This window comes from Mastigoproctus giganteus, chromosome 12 (genome assembly GCF_048544385.1).
Source record: "Mastigoproctus giganteus isolate SK-2022 chromosome 12, ASM4854438v1, whole genome shotgun sequence".
Classification (NCBI taxonomy): Eukaryota; Metazoa; Arthropoda; class Arachnida; order Uropygi; family Thelyphonidae; genus Mastigoproctus; species Mastigoproctus giganteus.
In genome coordinates this window covers 13,622,395-13,643,020 of record NC_143586.1, presented here as the reverse complement: position 1 = coordinate 13,643,020, position 20,626 = coordinate 13,622,395, and the positions used below count along the sequence as shown (strand labels likewise).

General features: G+C 38.5%; 1 protein-coding gene across 4 annotated transcripts in view; it reads right to left on the bottom strand.

Moving 5' to 3' along the window:
- The window catches only part of LOC150076716 (luc7-like protein 3), a 192,071-nt gene that overhangs the window by 93,022 nt on the left and 78,423 nt on the right, over nucleotides 1–20,626 (bottom strand). For 3 of the 4 annotated variants that reach the window (XM_090386953.1, XM_090386954.1, XM_090386955.1), the window contains exons 5-6: nucleotides 20,223–20,345; nucleotides 5,000–5,164 (exon numbers count right to left, since the gene is read on the bottom strand). In XM_090386953.1, coding sequence (XP_090243079.1) covers nucleotides 5,000–5,164; nucleotides 20,223–20,345 — 288 coding nt within the window. The remainder of the gene's footprint in view (nucleotides 1–4,999; nucleotides 5,165–20,222; nucleotides 20,346–20,626) is intronic. The other variant, XM_090386956.1, reaches the window with a different exon arrangement.

Sequence of the window (20,626 nt, the reverse complement as noted above, 5' to 3'; positions counted from 1 at the left end):
TTATCAGGATTCATGGAGATTTTGTTTTGGTTCAGTTCCTAGGCTCACTAACCACAGCAGAGCCCAAATGGGATGCCCAATACCCAGCAAGTAATAAATGCACTAGTGAGTGGGAAGCCAGGGTACCTAGGCACTATACCCGTGCCGCCACCAGCCTGAATCCTATCTCTCAGACCATGAGGGTAGGGGCATGGTTTTGACACTTTTGACCTTTGCAGGTGAACCCACTAGCCAAATGATCCTGGTCAAGCCATCAAGGACCTTCATCTTTTCAAAGCAGGAGCCAAAGTAGCATGTTGAAGCGGGGCCCCCTCAATCACCAGGATCCCCCTTTCCAAGTTTCCATGGGTCACAGCGCATGAAAGACATCATGAATTCCTACGTTAGCCTGAACATAAGCTGTGGGCATTAGAACTCAGTGATGCTAATTGGAGGTCCAGCAGTGTCAACTGGGAGGGCCCTCTTACCACGTACAGGTGCCCATATCGAGGGGGCAAATTGCAGCATCTGGAAATTTGGCACCTGAGAGAGAGAGAGAGATGTGACTGAGGTGTTCAAAGTTATGAATGGAATGAGAAAGCTAAATATTGGCATCCTTATTCTTAACTAGAAAACACACACAAGGGTATATAAATTTAAACTGAGGAAGGATGGTTGTAGGACAGACACATGGAAATTTGCTTCCATCCAGTAGATACTTGATTGTTGAAACAAACTTCCATATGGTGTTGAAGAAGTGGGTAATTTAAGTAAATTCAAGGAAAAACAAACTATTAAAGGATGGGCAGGAGATTTTTTTTCCCCTGATGATGTATAAGGTTGCTTTCTTGCATCATTTGCAACTATTGCTATTAATATTAAATTAGTATTTAATATAAACATAGTTTATAGTGGTTACAGTATTCCCAGTTATGAATACTGTATTTCTTCAAGAAATACAGTATTCATAACTGGGAATTTTAAGATGCCATCGATTGTAAGACGCACCTTAACCAACAGAAAACCAACAGATGTACCACCAACAGAAAAAAAAGCTTTGATTCTAAGAAAAAATAAATAAATAAAATAAAACACTGAAATAAATCAAACAAATATTTTTATTATAATAGAATTCAATTTACTAACAATAGTATTTATCAGTAGGTATATTATTCATTACTTCCTTCTGAATCTTCTGAGCCATCGATATCTGCATCTGATTCAATATCAGCATCTACTTCGCATTCAGGGTCAGATTCTTCTGAGCCATCGTTATCTTCATTATCCCATAATATATTGTATTCTGGGGCATTGAGAGCATTGGTGATGCAGCATTTTTTAAATGAGTGCTGCACTATTCTTTCTGGGATAATCTTCCAAGCTATTGATACCAATTCTGCCAATTTTAATGCCGGCACTTAATTTTTACAGAAGGTGTCAGTAGAAGGTTGTCAGTCAACAACCAGGATTCATATTCCTTTCTCAAGTAATCCTTAAATGGTCTGTTGACTGAAACGTCGAGTGGCTGCAGTTGGCTAGCATGCCACCAGGAATCACAATCAAGTCACCACGTTTTTGCACAATTTTATTTTTGACACGTTCAGACAAATGTCCATGAAATGCATCAAGTACTAGCATGTAGGTGGATTACGAAGACTTCCCCAGGACGTCTATTCCACACAACATTTAGCCAGTCTTCCATAAGCTCTGCCGACATCCATCCATTTTTATGTGCACGCACAATAACACCTTTGGGGAAAATTTTATTCTTCAGTATGGTTTTTCGATTTAAAATTAAATATGGTGGCAACTTTTGACCATCAGCAGTGCTGCATAGTACCACAGTGATACGCTACTTTTTGTAGCCCATGCTTATAATCTTTATTTCTTTAGCACCTTTAGCATTGATGGTGTAATTTGAGGCATATCAAAGAAGACCGGAGTTTCCAGTTTGAATAAACATAGTTTCTTTTTTTCCTTAATTTCATTACCTGTCGCTGAAAGTTAATCAGCTTCTGTTGAAAGTCTGCAGGAATTTTTTGACAGATAGGCACCTTAACGATTATCCGCTACGACCTACGAGTCTGTCGCACCAGCCATGACTGCCTTTAAAAATTATTTTCTCTATTCCGAGGGACTTGGCAATTTCTCCGGCTTTCAATTGCATGGCTTGTCGAGTGATGGGTAATCCTTTTGCGATTGTCTCCGTTACAAAATGTATCACAGCTTCATCGCTTGTGGAAATCTTCCTTTCTTAGGCCCTGTAAAGCACTTGGTTGTTGCTTTGCACAAAAATATGGAATGGCGATCATCTCTCCAACGACGAACATTTACTTCACTAATGTCAAAATGTCGACCCACAGCTCTATTTCCATGTTCTTTTGCAAACACAACTTTTCGTTTCAATGCGGCTTCATAGTGCAGTCTTTTTGACATTTTAATGTGCAATAAGGGATCAAAATAAACGAAATACGGTAACTCCACTTCTTACATACTTTCGAAGATACAAACAAAACTTCCTAGTTTTCGCTGAGTGAACTCCACTATAATGAAATAACAGTCGCTTCACATTTCGAAAGCGTGTGAAATCACCCATGCCATTTTATTCTCCAATTTTTAGAGACGGAAAAGGTGCGTCTTAGAATCGAAGAAATACGGAATTTCATTTTTTTTTTTTTTTTAAATTTGGCCTCAAGGGGAATTCCCACAGATGCTTATAGAGCCATGTATCAACATTTTTCAATGAATTTTTTGCCAATAGGATAAGCACTAAATAAAACACTCAAGGCAGTAAATTACAAAGGCTCAGAGAGTAATGCCTTTTTATTTTTTATCCCTTAGGTTTTTGCCATATATGAATGATAATAACTTTCACTGTAATATTCAATTTCATTTCTGCAGTTAAGTAGTTAACAGTTTGATCCACAGAAGGTGGACAAGCAGAAGGCAGTGATAGAATTCAAATTCTAGGGGTGAGAAAGCTTGAAAGTTTCAAATCAAATTGTCAACAAAGCTGACAACTTGATTTGACAAATTAACCCTGCAGAGAACTTTGTGAAGTGGTCAGAAAAATAATTTTGATATCATATACTTGGATTTCAGGAAAGCTTTTGATATTATTGTGCATAAAGACTGCTGTAAAAATTGGGGCAGCGTGGCATTAAGGATAAGTTGCTGCTATGGATAAAGGGATGGCTGAATGGAAGAAGACAGAGTGGTAATCAATAGACATTGCTCTTCATGAACTAATGTCATTAGTGGAGTCCCCCAGGGTTTGGTGTTGTTGGGCCCATTGTGGTTTTCTATAATTATTAATGATATTGATGAAGTTATATCAAGCTTAATATCCAAGTTAATGCTAATGCTAAAGTTTCTAGACGATGCAAAGGTGGCAGGGTGGTTAATGACAGTATGCTACTGCATCAAGAAATAGAAAAGTTAGGCAGATGGGCTGAGAAGTGGCAACTGAAGTTTAACATTGACAAATGAAAGGTACTGCATACGAACAGCACTTTTCACTTGTAATAATCACAGCAGTAATCCAAGAATAATGTTCTCAACTGTGTGGTACTACACCCAGCATAGTGGAAAATGAAAAAGACCTGGGGGTTACAATTGGATATGAAGTTCTCTGAGCAGTGCACACAGGGGCCAGGACAGCTCATGTAGTTTTGTCAATGATATACAGGAATTTTGCTAGCAGGGGTAAGGTGGCGATTACCCTATTGTATAAGGCAGTGGTTAGGAAGGATGTAGAGCTGCTGGCAAAGTACAGAGAAGGGTAACCAAATTGGCGAGTGGAACAAAGGGTTGGTGTTACCAAGAGAGGCTTAAGTTCTGCAAATTGCAGCTTCTGGAGACTAGGCACCAGGAAGTGTTTGATTGAGGTATTTAAGGCCTTGAATGGATTGAGGAAACTCAATGCTGATGGAATTCTTCCTCTTATTCAGACTGCACATATAGGGTAACACAAATTCAAACAGAAAAAGGATGGTTGCAGGTGTGTAGAAGTTTGCCTTTAGCCAGCAGGTGATTGTTTGCTGGAACAAGCTTCCATGAGTTGTTGCTGTGGAAGTTGATAGCTTAAATAAATTCAAGGAAGAACTAAACAAACTACTGGAAAAAATGAATAGGTGAAATGGGAGGAGTCTTTTTTTTTTTTTTTTTGGCTGATGCTATATAAAGCTTGCTTTCTTGAATTATTTGCCACTGCTAATTCTACAAATTACACCAAACACTTTCTGAATGACAGATGTTCAATTTTATAAGTTACAGCTCTTACTCTTCAAGTTATATTATTGCAAAACACTTTAGAATCATCACAATCTTCTATAATATTGAAACAATAACTCCCACTTCAGGAATTTTCTACAATATTCTATAACATTCAAGAATATTCTACACCTTTCTGGAACATTCTTGAATATTCCAGAAATTTCTTAAATATTGTTTTTTGATTTTTTATACATAAAAAAAAAAAAAAATTTTATTCAAAATAAAATATTTTGAATAAAAATTGATAAACAAATTGGCCTATTTTAATCAAAACTTTAAAAATTAAGAAAAATTTTAAAAATATATTATAAACTTTTAGGCACGAGCGTACCTACATACTCACTAGAGCCCACACTTCCTATGTAGCTTCAAAAAGATTTGGACCTTTTACAAATACAGCTGTGGGGGGGGGGAGAGAACTTAAGTTTAACACTTCTAAATGAAGTGTCTTTCAAGAAATAAAAACCTAGACATAACTTACAGACTGGAGGATGAGTTAAAGATGGTTAAGGATGAAAATATAGTGTAAAAAAAAAAGCATCCATGAAATTAAAGTGATCATCCAATGATTTATGGAAAGCAAATGGGTCCTCTTCTCAGTGATTCCCAAAGTGCGGGGGAACTCTCCATTTATTCCAGGTAGCCCATACCATTAAGATTAATTTCACTCTCAACAAATCATAACTATAATTTATGAGAATATCAAAGCAATTGAAATATAACAAAAAAAAAAACATATACATACTATTATTTCCTCTACTGCACTCCTTAGCCTAGCAAAACCAACATGCTGCTTTCCCATTAAATGATCATCAACTCTCTGTTGAGCATCTCCCACAATAAGAAAAGCACCACATACACCACAAACTTCCATTTGTTTTTCCTGGGCTGCTGCAATCTCTGCAGTCTGCTAAAATGAAAACACTTATGGAATAACCTTAAAAGCATATTTCTATATAACTATTCACTGTTTCTAGGGGAGGTGCATATAAAAGTGCTATGTGATTTTTTGATTACTTTAATTCACTTAACTGCACTTTTAACTATATTAGCATAATATGCAACATATACTTTAAAATAACATTTAATGCATGAAACAATCAATATGGACAAATAATAATAAAAGTAAAAAAAAGTACACTGGCATATACAGTACATAATCTTTTTTAGGAGCAGAACCTTTATTTTTTTTAAATAAAAACTTTGAATGAGCAGTACCAAAATCAATTCATTTAAATTTGGTACTGCTCATTATAAATTTATTTACTTAGTGCTAGTTCCAGTAAACACATCCTCAGGAGTAGCATAGTAACTATGATGGTCATTGCCTTTCATATTGTAAAAAAAAAAAAAAAAAAAAAAACCCCCTGAGTTTGAATCCTTTTCCAAGATGGTAGGAATTTTTGTGGACTCCCACCCCCCCATACTGTGACTAAATCAGTTGGTTTCATTGCTTTATCATAAAAGCAAAACATTTAGTTGTCACTGTTTAACAACAAAAGGCACAGCATTTCAAAGTTTAGACTCATGATGTGGCACACACCATTCAAGTCATGCAATGCAATGCTGTGAACATGTTTTGTATAGATCCTTTATTTAACATATTAACAAGTTAGGCAAGGTATGCAATGCTTTTTTTTTTTTCGTGATTAAAAAAGTAAAACGTAAATTATTTACCTTCTTATCAATTAATTACTATGATTATAACTTCATTGAACATGTTCTCTAAAATTAACTGCTCAGGTTAACTACAACTAATTAAATAAATGTTATTTATTATAGTAATACCTATCTATACATTAAAAAAGTTTTCCTCCTAGTGACTATTCGAGCCAATGGGAGAAAAGGGCAAGGAAATTACATCACTACAAATGTAATTAATTATTGACAACTGCCACCAACCTCGTGCATGTGATTCACTGTCTAACATTTGATGTTCCATTGTAACGTTTTTTTTTGTCTATTAATGAATATTGTATATTTGTAAGATAGTATGAATCAGAGCTGTACTACTCAATATGTTCTACATTGATAATAATATTAGTAAAATAATTATTTTACTAATGTATATTTGTAAATACTGTGGTTTAGTATTTCATAAATATTTTAGTCCTGCTCTTTCGGATGCAACAATATTCCTAATTCATTATGAAACCCAAAGAAAAAGGCCTTTTCCTAGGTTACCTATGTAAATGCAGTTAAATAATTACATAGTGATATTGGCTGAAGTCCAGTATAGTTCCGGTCAACCCCCCCCCCCCATCAATTCCATCTTGCAGTATGATTGATGTCTTTTGAGGTTATGAGGAACACCATGGAGAAATAAAAACCAATTTACATTTTGAGGTTACAGCTCAGCTCTAAAATAGTATTCGCGTGCCAGCCACTAGTTAATACACCGGACCGAACCTATTGGTAACTCTGGGAGGCTTCTGGATCATCTAGTGTATAATCTTGCTGCCTCTACTCTGCCAGATACTGACTGGGGGGGGGGGGGAGTCCAAGTAGTGTGTAGGTGGGGGAGCATTGTGATCCACATTATGTCAAGGATCTGGGTATATTTTTACCATGTGTACACCATATCCAAAAATTTCATTACTTCATACGGCATTTCCCTCTCCCACCTTTTCTTCTATTGAATACACCATGAATTGTCAAACTAATAGAGCAAACTTACCTGCGAAAAGATCTAAACCTCCCAAACACTTCCTAGTTCATTTCACAAATATACGTGGTCTCAGTTCTAATCTCAATGATGACCATTTGGTTTTTGAACATGTAATTTGGAATCTCCTTTTTTTATCTTCTCTGGCTTTGCAACTTGACTTTCTACGATCATACTTTCCTAACAGTGAGGTAATTTTACTTGGTGATTGTAACATTCACAACTCCAGCTGGCTTCTGTTTTCTTGTCACACAGAACCAGCTTATCGAGATGACAAGGCTTTTGCAATTACTAATGACCTTGTAAAGATTGTTTATTTACCTACCAGAATACCAGACAATCCTAACCATACAGCCAACACACAATCTTTTTCTCATAAACAACCCTTCTAAGTACACTGTCGAAGTGAGTGGTCCTTTAGGCACCTCGGATCACAACTTGGTGAGTGTATCTTCTCCAATGGAGCCTTTATCTCATGGCTATTCCCAACCTTATGTTGTTTGGCATTACAAGAATGCAAAATGGGATGACCTGTGAGATTTCTTTTCTTCTTTTTCCTTGGTCAGATTACTGTTTCAAAACTTCTGATGTCAACTTTTGCTCAGATCGTGTCAGTGAAATTATTCTAGTAGGAATGGAATTCTTTATTCCACACTCCATTTTAAATTCCCATCCTTTATCTAAAAGTTGGTTTTCCAATAAATGTGCAAAGGCTGTTCAAGAGAAGAATGTTGCATATCATAATTGGCTTGTTTCCAATTCTGCAGTTTCATTTTCTGCCTACACCAGAGCTCACAACAATTGTAAAGCAGTTATTAATCAGTTAAAATGAGATTTTAAATGAGCTATGAGTAGAAAACTTGCTTGCCCTAATAGTAGTCAAGCATTCTGGTCTCTTGCCAAAGCTATTTACTGCAACTTTTGCCCATCTCTGCTCCCACCTCTGTCAAAACCAGATGGTTCTATTGTCACTTCAGCCAAGGATAAAGCTGACCTGCTAGCATCCCATTTTTCTTCCAACTCATGTATTAATGAACTTGGTAAAACACTTCCCACCATTCCCAACACGCTCCATTCAATGCCTCCTGTGGGTTTCTGTCAAAAGGATGTCAGAAGGATTTTCTTGATGCTAAGAAAGCTCCAGATCCTGATGGTATTTTTCCATTTGTTCTCAAAACTTGTGCTTCTGAACTTACTCCTATTCTTTGCTGCCTTTTTTCACTTTCTTATTCCAAAGGCGTTTTTCATTCTGCTTGGAAATTTGCTCATATCCAGCCAGTTTCTAAAAAGAGTGACAAATCCCTCCTAATCAATTATCGTCCCATTGCAATTACTTCTACTCTTTCTAAAGTAATGGAGAAATCAATTAACCGCCAACTCTTAAAAACTATCCAGAAACCTTCCGCCTGATCAACGATTGCCAGTATGGGTTCTGCCAGTGTTGATTCACTGGTGATATTCTGGCTTATATTACCCACTTATGGAAAAGTTTGGTGAAACACAAGCAGCTGCTCTTAACATCTCAAAGGCTTTCGATTGTATTTGGCTGTTGTTGTTGTTATTTGGTTTTAGGAGCATTAGCAACTAAGGTCATATTGCTCTGGGATATGCGGTGGTCATTCCCTGACCTTTCCGCATCCTCCGTATTTGGTGGTGACGGGCTCGAACCCCGGTCTAATCAAGAAGTGTGTGCTACGCAGTGCTGCTCCTTCCCACCTGGCTACGGAGGCACCCATTATATTTGGCATAAAGGTTTTCTAAACAAGCTTTCATCTTATGGTTTGTCAACAGTTTTTTATAATTGGTTATCCAGTTTTCTCTCTGACCGCTCACTGAGAGTGATAGCAGATGGCTCTCTGTTTTCTAACTTCTCCACTAATGCTAGTGTCCCCGAAGGTTCAGTTCTTTCCCCAACTCTTTTCATCATGTATATTAATGACCTTCCATTGACTGGAAATCCTATCCTTAGTTTTGCTGATGATAGCACATTGCATTCCACTTTCCAGTTTGAGAAATCTTGCCCTGCTCAATAAGCTTCAACTTTAGCATTAGCATTAGTAGAGGCATATGATGCAAGAAAGCAAGCTTATTCAGCATCAGCCAAAAAAAAAAAAAAAAAAAAACACACACCACTCCCATTTCACCCCTCCGTTCGTTCGAAATACCTGTCCAGTTGAGCTTTAAATTTGTTTAGGCTATCAACTTCAACAACAAGTGATGGAAGTCGGTTCCACCAACCAACCACCCGCTGGCCAAAGGCAAATTTCCGCACATCTATCCGACATCCGTCCTTCCTCAATTTGAATTTATGCCCTCTGAGCTGATTATTCTGAGCAAGATGAAGAATCCCATTGGCATTGAGCATGCTCAAACCATTCAAAGCCTTATACACCTCTATCAGATCACCTCGCCGGTGCCTAGTCTCCAGACTCTGTAATTTGCAAAACTTAAGCCTTTCTTCGTAAGAGCAACCCTTTGTTCCATTCACTAATCTTGTTGCCCTTCTCTGTACCCGTTCCAGCAGCTCTACATCCTTCTTGAAATGAGGCTTCCAGACCTGTATACAGTACTCAAGATGTGGCCTAACCATTGCCTTATACAAGGGAATAATCACCTCCTTATCCCTGCTAGAAAAATTCCTGTATATCATTGACAAGACACCATAAGCTACTCTTGCAGCTCGTCTGCACTGCTCAGAGAACTTCATATCTGCCTGCACAATTACCCCCAGGTCCTTTTCATTCTCCACCACTGTCAGTGTAGTACTGCAGAGTTGATACGTTGCTCTGGGGTTACTGTTTCCCATATGTAGTACTTTACATTTGTCAATGTTAAACTTCATTTGCCACGTCTCAGCCCATCTGTTCAACCTTTCCAGATCCTGTTGCAGCAGCATAGCGTCAGTAGTGTCCTTAACAACCCTGCCAACCTTTGTATCATCTGCAAACTTGGACATTAAACTTGATATCCCATCATCAATATCATTCATAAACACCGAAAACAACAACGGACCCAACACTGAACCCTGAGGAACTCCACTAATAACATTAGTCCACGTTGAGCAGTGTCCACTGATTACCACTCTCTGTCTTCTGCCACTCAACCATCCCCTTATCCATAGCAGCAATTTGCCTCCAATGCCACACTGCTCCAATTTGTGCAGCAGTCTTCCATGTGCAACAGTATCAAAAGCCTTTCTAAGATCCAAATATATAATATCAAAGTTATTCCCTGCATCCAGTTCTTTTGTGACTACATCATAGTATCCAATCAAATTGGTCAGGCAAGACCTGCCCTTAACAAAACCATGCTGCGTCTGAGCTATAACTGAATTCTTGTCTAGATGATCCTGCAGTGCTTCTTTAACCAGTGCCTCCATTAATTTACCTGGAACAGAAGTTAAACTAACAGGTCTATAATTACTTGTGTCAGCCTTTGATCCTCCTTTGTGAATTGGGGGTTACATTTGCACATCTCCAGTCCTTGGGTACCTCCCCTGAGTCCAAAGAAGCTCTCATAATTATGGCTAGGGGTTTGCTTACTTCCTTTGCTGCCTCCTTTAATATAACTGGATAGATCCCATCCACCCCAGGTGCCTTTTTTATGTTTATCCTCAACAATCTCTCCTCCACTTTCCTCTCAGTTATTACAAAATCATCCAGCTCACTGCCAATGTTTACTTTACCTACATCATTCTCCTTCCTGAATAACTCCTCATGCGTGAATGTAGATGCAAAATACTCGTTTAGATTGTTAGCCACCTGAGCAGGATCCTCATACTGTTGAACCATCAATATCCAGTGGACCAATCTGATTCATCCCTTTCATTCTTGAGTTTAAATATGTAAAGAACTCTTTTCTGTTTTTCTTTGCATCCTTTGCCAAGGATTTTTCGTAGTCTGCCTTTGCCTGCCTAATCTCCTTTGTGACTTGGTTACAGACCAACTTATATCTATCATAGGCTTCCATGTCACCCATTAATTTGTATGTATCCCATGCATTTTTCTTCTCTGCCACATGTCTCATTAGTTCATCTGACAACCATTTAGGCCTAAACCTTGAACAATATTTCTTAGTTGGTATGTAAAGCCTGGTAGCCTCCAAGATTAGTTCCTTGATGCTTCCCATTTTGAGTTTGCTGTTGGTAACATCATCAGTTGGTCCCACTGTATAGAATATAAATACTGTCTCAGACCATCATAGTCACCTTTACGAAAACAAAAACCCTTCCCTTTACCTCTGATGGTAGTTACCTCCTTGAGTAAATCCCACTTCAACACACTGTGATTACTGCCACCTAGTGGTTCATTTATCTGCAGATTCTTAATGCATGAAGAATCACTACTGATAATCAGATCAAGAGTATTGCTCCCTCTTGTTGCCTCACGAACATGCTGATGTAGAAAACAATCATCCAATAAATCCACAAAAGCCTTGCTAGTGTGCGAGTGACCAACCCACAAATTCCAGTCAATATCTGGGAAATTAAAATCCCCCATTATAAGACTCTGATTTACTGGCCCACTATTTCCCTGTACAATATCTTATTATACTCATCAGAGTCATTAGGCCTATAGCACACTCCTACTCTCAATTTTGATTTCCCTATGCTTATGTCACACTAAACTGACTCGACACTGCCCTGTCCATCGATGTCGACTGGCTTCACTTCCTTGGACTTTATGTGTTTCTTAATTAATAGCATAACCCCTCCTCCCCTCCTGTCCTGTCTATCCTTTCTATACACATTGTATTCCCCAAATTCCAGTTCCGCATTACTTATATCTGTGTGACACCACGTCTCTGATATCCCAACAATATCTGCCTTTGATGTTTTGAGCAATACCTCAAATTCATCAAATTTATTTACCAAACTCCTAGCATTGGTGTACACGCAGGCATACATGCACCTGTTTCTATTCTTAGCTACCCTAACACAACCCATGTGTTTACTTGTACCTCAGTGACTCCCAGCAGTCTCTGAAATATCCTGCATCTTGTTTTTCAGGCTTCTGCTCATTTCAATAGAAGCAGTGCAAGAATCACTTCCACCTCTGCCAGTGGCTACTGTTAATCTATTAGTCCTTGTATCCCCCCCAACTAGCAGTTTTCCGACCCACCTAACACTGTTAAGTTCCGGCCAACCCTTCCCTATCTCTTCCATCATGCAGTATGATTGATGATTTTTGAGGTTATGATGAATGTCGTGGCGAGATCCAATATTCCTTACATTTCGAGGGTACAGCTCTAAAACGGTGTTCGCAGGCCGCCCGCTAGTTAGTACACCGGACTGAACCTATTGGTAACTCTCTAGGAGGCTTCCGGATCAGCTAGTGTATAATCTTGCTACCTCTACTCTGCCAGATAGTGACTGGAGGGAGTCCGAGTAGTGTGTATGCGGGGAACATTGTCGAGGCCACGTTATGTCAAGGATCTGGGTATATTCTTACCACATGTACGCCATTTCCAAAAATTTCATTACTTCATACAGCATGTCCCATACACTTTTTCTTACTATTGAATACACCATGAATTGTCAAAATAATAGAGCAAGCTTATCTGCGAAAAGATCTAAACCTCCCAAGGACTTCCTAATTCATTTCACAAATATACGTGGTCTCAATTCTAATCTCAACGATGCCCATTTCCACTTGCAGTCTTCCAAACCCCATGTACTTTTTCTGACTGAATCTCAGTTATCAGTTGATTCAACTACTGCTCATCTCAGATGTCCAAATTATTTGCTGTATGATTCCTTTTGCCTCAAAGGTGGTACTTGTGCATATGTCCGTTCTGATATTCCCTGTCAGAGACTTGGCAATTTGGAATCTCCTCTCTTTGATCTTCTCTGGCTTAAAATCTCTCTACCTCATTGTGTAAAATTCATCTGTTGTCTCTACCGTTCTCCCAACTCAACTAATCACTTGGAGCTCTTTGACTTCCTCTCTTTGCAACTTGACTTTCTCCAGTCCAACTTTCCTAACAGTGAGGTAATTTTCCTTGGTGATTTTAACGTTCACAACTCCAGCTGGCTTCCGTTTTCTAGTCACACCGACCCAGCAGGTCGAGATGCTGAGGCTTTTGCAATTACTAATGACCTAGCACAGATTGTTCATTTACCTACAAGAATACCGGACAATCCTAATCATACAGCCAATACACTTGATCTTTTTCTCACAAACAACCCTTCTAAGTACAAGGTTGAAGTGAGAGGTCCTTTAGGCACTTCAGATCACAACTTGGTGATTGTCTCTTCTCCAATGGAACCTTTATCTCATGGCTGTTCCCAACCTCGTATTGTTTGGCATTACAAGAATGCAAAATGGGATGACTTGCGAGACTTCTTTTCTTCTTTTCCTTGGTCTGATTACTGTTTCAAAACTTCTGATGTCAACGTTTGCTCAGATCGTGTCAGTGAAATTATTCTTGCAGGAATGGAATCCTTTATCCCACACTCCACTTTAAAATCTTGTCCTTTATCTAAACCTTGGTTTTCCAATAAATGTGCTAAGGCTGTCCAAGAGAAGAATGTTGCATATCGTGATTGGCTTGTTTCTAATTCTTCAGTTTCATTTTCTGCCTACACCAAAGCTCGCAACAATTGTAAAGCAGTTATTAATCAGTTCAAACTAGAGTTTGAACAGGCTAAGAGTAGAAAACTTGCTTCTTGCCCTAATGGTAGCCGAGCTTTCTGGTCTCTTGCCAAAGCTATTGGCCGCAACTTTTGCCCAGCTCTGCTCCCACCTCTGTCCAAACCAGATAGTTCTGTTGTCACTTCAGCCAAGGATAAAGCTGACCTGCTAGCATCCCATTTTTCTTTGAGCTCATGTATTAATGATCTTGGTAAAACACCTCCCACCATTCCTAACATGCTCCATTCAATGCCTCCTGTGGTCTTCCGTCAAAAGGATATCAGAAGGATTTTGATGAATCTTGATGCTAAGAAAGCTCCAGGTCCTGATGGTATTTCTCCACTTGTTCTCAAAACCTGTGCTCCTGAACTTACTCCTATTCTTTGCCGCCTTTTTTCACTTTCTTATTCCAAAGGTGTTTTTCCTTCTGCTTGGAAATTTGCTCATATCCAGCCAGTTCCTAAAAAGGGTGACAACTCCCTCCCATCCAATTATCGTCCCATTGCAATTACTTCTACTCTTTCTAAAGTAATGGAGAAATCAATTAACCGCCAACTCTTAAACTACCTAGAAACCTTCCGTCTGACCAACAATCGCCAGTATGGATTCCGTCAGTGTCGATCCACTGGTGATATTCTGGCTTATGTTACCCATTTATGGACTAATTCAATGGAAAGGTTCGGTGAAACACAAGTAGTTGCTCTTGACATCTCAAAGGCTTTTGATCGTGTTTGGCATAAAGGTCTTCTAAACAAGCTTCCATCTTATGGTTTGCCAACTGTTTTTAGTAATTGGTTATCCAGTTTTCTCTCTGATCGCTCACTGAGGGTGATGGTAGATGGCTCTCTGTCTTCTAACTTCTCCACTAATGCCGGTGTCCCCCAAGGTTCAGTTCTTTCCCCCACTCTTTTCCTCTTGTATATCAATGACCTTCTTCCATTGACTGGAAATCCTATCCATAGTTTTGCCGATGATAGCACATTGCATTCAACTTTCTATTTTGAGAAACCTTGTCCAGCTCAATCAGCTTGAAGTTCTTGAAAATCTGCTGCCAATTCCTTAAATGCTGATCTTCAGGTAATTCTCCAGTGGGGCAAAGACAACTTAGTTGATTTCAACCCTTCTAAAACTCAATTTTGTCTTATATCTCGCAAAAAGGATTCTTCTGCTCCTATGCTTATCTTTAGTGACACTCCGATTTCTAGGCAAAATGATATATCTCTTTTGGGGATTACCCTGACTTCTAATCTCTCTTGGCACAAGCACATTACAAATATTGCTTCCTCTGCATCTAAAAAACTTGGTGAAAAAACTTGGAAAAAACTTCTTGAATATCTCCTAAGCAGTTCCTTAAATGCTGATCTCCAGGTAATTCTCCAGTGGGGCAAAGACAACTTAGTCGATTTCAATCCTTTCAAAACTAAGTCTTGTCTTATATATCTCAAAAAGGATTCTTCTGCTCCTATGCTTTTCTTTGGTGACACTCCGATTTCTAGGCGAGATGATATATCTCTTTTGGGGATTATCCTGACTTTTAATCTCTCTCTCTCTCTTGGCACAAGCATATTACAAATATTGCTTCTTCTGCATCTAAAAAACTTTTTCTCTTTCGCTCTCGGCGTTACTTTTCTTCCAAACAACTGTTCACTCTGTATAAATCGCAAATCTGACCTACCATGCAATATTGTTCCCACATCTGGGGCAGTGTCCCCAAAGCCTCTCTAAGGCTTCTAGATTCCATTGAGAAGAGGCAATTAGGTTAATTAATGACTGGTCTCTAACACAGTCTCTCCACTCGCTGTCTCATAGTTACTGTCCAACTTCAAACTCATTGAACACAATTTTCATCATCGTTTATTCATTCAACTGCCGTTTTCTGGAACAATCTTCCTTCATAAGTATTTCTTGAAAATTACAGTCTACAGAAGTTCAAGTCTAATGTCAACAAATATCTTCTTTCGTCTTTTCAACCTCCAACCCGTGCACAGTACTAAGTACTATATGTTCTAATACCTCTCGTGTTTGGGGTTTTGATAAAAAAAAAAAAAAATAAAATACACCAGCAAGTATTGTACTGTACATCGAGGTACTCTACTTCGATGAAAGTGAAGACAGCGGTGATAACTGACAGGTGAAGGCAACTCCCTTTTCTGATTTTGTGCCGTCAAGGAAGGGGGGGGGGGCTTAGCTTATGTAGGGTGTTTATCCTTCCATCCCACTGTTTTAAAATGGGAAAACGAATTTCCGATTTAAAACCAGCAGCAAATGTGGGGAAGAACAACCTAGGAAAAGAGTGGGCAGAGAAAATAGTGACATCTGCCAATCACTTGATTTCCCACTGTTTTGCTTGCCGCTATGTTGGAGGGTGTACACCGTTCTGGAGTTTTACTGTGATATTTCTTTGTCCTTGAGAATTCCGTGCACTACTAATAGTGCACAGTAAATAATACATAGGTCATTTTCTGATTAGATTTAAACCAGTGCATTTCGACAGGTGTGTTTTTTTACATAGAAAAAGATTTGACTTACTCCATATACCTCTACATTTACGCAGAAAAGTGTGCGGGAGAGTGGGTGAGCAAAGCCCCCTAGTATTTATTAAAATATGTTACTCTTTTCCCATATACATTTTTTTAATGTCTCTTCTTCCTCCCCACCTCTCTCTCACTACACACACACATGAGCCAAAACTTTATGACCAGTGAGTTGTTATGCAAATTGAAGCAACTGCAAGTGAACTATGGCACATGGGCAGGTCTGGACAGTGTATAAAAAACACCTGATACTGAGCTCCATTAATCAGTGATACTCTTCTTCTTCAGATGTGAAAGGCAGCAGACTTAAGCAAGTTTGACAAAGGCCAAATTGTAATGGCCAGACAACTGGGTCAGAGCATATCCGAAACAGCATGACTGGTGGGATGCTCACAGTCAGCCGTGGTTAGCACCTACCGAAAGTGGTTCGAGGAGGGAAAACCCAGGAAACCACCAGCAAGGTGTTCGACAACTACGGCTCATCAATGCTCTCCCGGATGGTACGTGACAATAGAAGGGAGACTGAGACAACTCACCAGTAATTGGAATGCTGGTGCCGGGAGTAATGTGTAACATAGAGTACATCAAACCCTGCGGAAAATGGGGCTGCGTAGATGCAGGCTACTCGGAGTACCCATGCTAACCACGGTTCACTGATGACAGCGCCTACAATGGGCACGTGAGCATCGAAACTGGACTTTGAGTGATTGGAAGAAGGTAGTCTGGTTCGATGAATCACAATTTCCTGTTGCGCCATGTGGATGGCCGGGTAAGTGTGCGTCGTTTACCTGGGGAAGTGATGGCACCTGGATGCACCATGGGACAAAAACAGGCCGGTGGTGTCATGCTTTTGGTGATGTTCTACTGGAATACCCTGGGTCCAGTCATCCATGTGCCACCAGTAATTAACGTCTACCACCTACCTAAAAAACATCATTGCTGACCAGGTACACCCTTTTGTGGTAATGGTCTTCCCCTCTGGCAGTGCAGTCTTTGAGCAGGATAATGTGCCATGCCACACCACCCAGATTGTTCGAGACTGGTTCGCGGAACATGAGGAAGCCTTGGCCTCCAAATTCCCCAAAAATCATTGAGCATCTATAATTTGTGTTGGAACAGCAATTCCGATCTGCGGCATCTCAACCATGGACCTTACAGGAGTTAAAGGATCTGCTGGTTACATGTTGGTACCAGATACCACAAGACACATTTAGAAATCTTGTAGCATCCATGCCTCACCAGGTATGAGCTGTTTTGGCTACATTTGGAGGACCGACATCATATTAGGTAGGTGGTTTGTTTGTTATTTGGTTTTTAGGAGCATTAGCAACTCAGGCCATATTGCTCCAGAGATACGCGGTGGTCATTCCCTGACCTTTCCGCATCCTCCGTATTTGGTGGGCATGGGCTTGAACCCCAGTCTAATCAAGAGGCGTGTGCTACGCACTGCTGCTCCTGCCCACCTGGCTATGGAGGCGCCATATTAGGTAAGTGGTCATGACATTTTCACTCATCGGTGTATATATCTCTTTACAATGACATCATATTCATAAGCCTTGAGTGATAAGCCTCAAATAACTATATATGGGAAGTATGCACAGCTTGTCCAAAGCTAACAATACTGTATTAAAATGGCATTTAATCTAAGAGTTCCTTTTTTTTTTTTTTCCCATACTGTTGAGGCTACTTTGAAGAGAATCGCTTTCTGGGCTGCTGAGTGGAATTTTCTTCATAGCTTAAAAATTTTTGTTCTTTCTAACTTTGGGTTTAAAATTAATTACTACAGTAGTTATTATTTGTTTCTCTGATTAAGTTTTTGAATTTGTTCATTATTTGGCCTACAAAGTTGCTTAAAAAAAGCAAAGTTGACTAATGCTGCCATTGTTATAGTATTGATATAGACACTACTTGGAAGGTTTCTATATAGTTTTGAAGGAGTGTAATCAATAAGTATTTTTAGTAAAATTACTAAAAAAATATGACTATAAATTTTTATAAAAGTCAGACTTTTATTAAAATTTAGTCACAGAGTAAGTAATGTAATCTAAAAGAGAAGTTTATATTGTTGTTGTTGTTCGGTTTAACGACACAAGGGCTACTACGGCCAAATTGTGTCTCTTCATCGTTAATTCACAAAAGCGTATTGTTAGAGAGATTAAATTATATGCTTCTGTACAAACCAATATGTTTTAGATATAATAAAAGTTCTTCAATATTTGCTTCATTTCCTAAGATGCGAGATAAATCAGGTGATATATTCAATGTAGAGAGTGACTGAAAAGGGTTTGATCGGGTTGTTGAATGTAAGGGACAATCAACCAGGAAATGATGGACTGTAAGTTGCGTCTGACAGGATGAGCACTGTGGTGGACTTTCCCCCAATAATAGGAAGAGATGAGTATAGTGAGTGTGTCCAATTCTGAGTCTTGCCAGTACCACTTCCTCTCGTCTATTTCTTCGGAAGCCAGACAGCCACAGCTTTGGATCTTCTTTTATCTGATAAAGTTTATTGTTAGTGTCCCTTTTCCAAGTCTGTGACCATTTATCATAGCAGGCTTTGCGTATGACCGACTTAAAATCAGAGAAAGGAACCTGAGGATGTTGTGAGAGAGCGGGTTGGGGATGTTTAGCGGCAAAGTCAGCATTTTCATTTCCCGGAATGCCTGAATGGCCAGGGAGAGAAGTTTATACTGCCATCGAATAAGCAGTGTTAGTGAAGTATTATTATTTTTGTATCTCTTAGTTTTGTGTATTGTTTTTTAAATTAAATATAGACTAAAACTGTCTCAGACTACAGCAGTAAAGCAAAGTGCTCAAAACAGTGGGATTGCTTTGGCTTGTTGCATTTTCTGATGCTTGAGGCCATGTCCTGCATCAAGACAATCTACAGCAGAGATCATTGATCCCACATGAAGTAGTCATAGGTGGCGACTACTCAATTGTCAGGAAAATGGGAAATACATTGTGCAAAAAGAAAAGGTGGAATAAGACTAGGATATGCTTACCAGTGGCTAAAGATGACAGAGCAGTTAACATATTTTAAGGACACAAAAGGTGGTTAGTGTTACAACATTGGTATACAATGATATTAAGAATAGGAAACTGGGATTTAAATAACAATGTTGAGAAAAAATTGGAATTAACTTAACCAACTTCCAAGGTCACACTGTGCACGAGTCAACTGCACAGTTGCTATGTGTGGTGCTTGGTTTGGTCTTAAATTCTGCAGCTCAGCTAGAAATAGCAAGCAGTTTGGTTGTTCATGAAAAATTACGATGATTTTAATTCCTTTTTATTATTGAACAGTCCTCGTAATTTTACTGGTTCAAACATTGTTTGGAATCAGAGAGAATCAATCTCTGCGGAAGCATACAACCAATCAGCTGGGCATGGTCTATTACACCAACCCACTAGCTATAAGCATATTTGGCTAGCGCCCACGGGCAGTATGCCGAGATAGTAAGTTTTAAAAAGGGTATATTGACTTGAAGATATTTTCTCTGTAATATTTCTGGTTTACTATCATTCTCCACTAAGTTGTATTTTTTCAATTTCTCTTTATCATTGGGTTAATTTTAACTAAATTTTTCACTCTTTCTCTTTCTCATAGTAAATGGGCTTAGTATTGTGTATATCCTGACTGAAATAAAATATGTTCAGCCATCTAAATATACAGTGTCTTGTTTAATATGATTGAGCAATTTGTTGCTAAAGAGTAAGGATAGTGTTCTGATACGCTTGCATCAAAATGGTCAAATATAAATGTAATAAATATGCTGTGTTGTTATTTTTGAAAGTTTATATTAAACAAAATAAACTACAATCTATAAAATTGGCAAATTTTTTGATAATGGTAGCCACACTGAAATATTTCAAAACTTTCCATGCTGGTAAAGAATTTAATCCAATTAATATTCCAATGCCATCATTTTTCCTTTATAGGTAGAATTTTATTAACATAATCACCACTGTTCCTGAAAGTAGTTTTAACATAATGAGCTCATTTTCATTTTGACAAGAAAAGAATTTTGCTACAATGACTGTATCAGCCTCACTTAACTATACAAATGGATTAAAAATTCAATTATTAAAACATGCATACTTTAAAAGAAAAAGCTTTAAAAATGGCATGCATACCTGTAGCCAATGATTTGATTCTGTGGCCTTCTGAAGCGCTTCCTTATCTTCTTTCAACTTTTCGCAAAGTTTCATAATGCCCTGGGCTTCTTCAACTTTCCCTTCACAGCCAAGTTGTTCAACCTAGTTTAAAACAGTTTAAACATTACACCACTCTGCATGGTTTTCAATGTGTGTAAACTAATAGCTGTTTTTAATCAATTTTTTTACACTGATATCAGAAATGTTTTTTTTTTTTTTTTTTAATCACATACCATTTTTTCATAAATCACTTTTTTTTTTAATTTATTTTTTTTTTATGTGAACCCCAAACACGAGAGGTATTAGAACCTATAGTACTTAGTACCGTGCTTGTGTTGGAGGTTGAGAAGATATTTGTTGACATTGGACTTGAACTTCTGTAG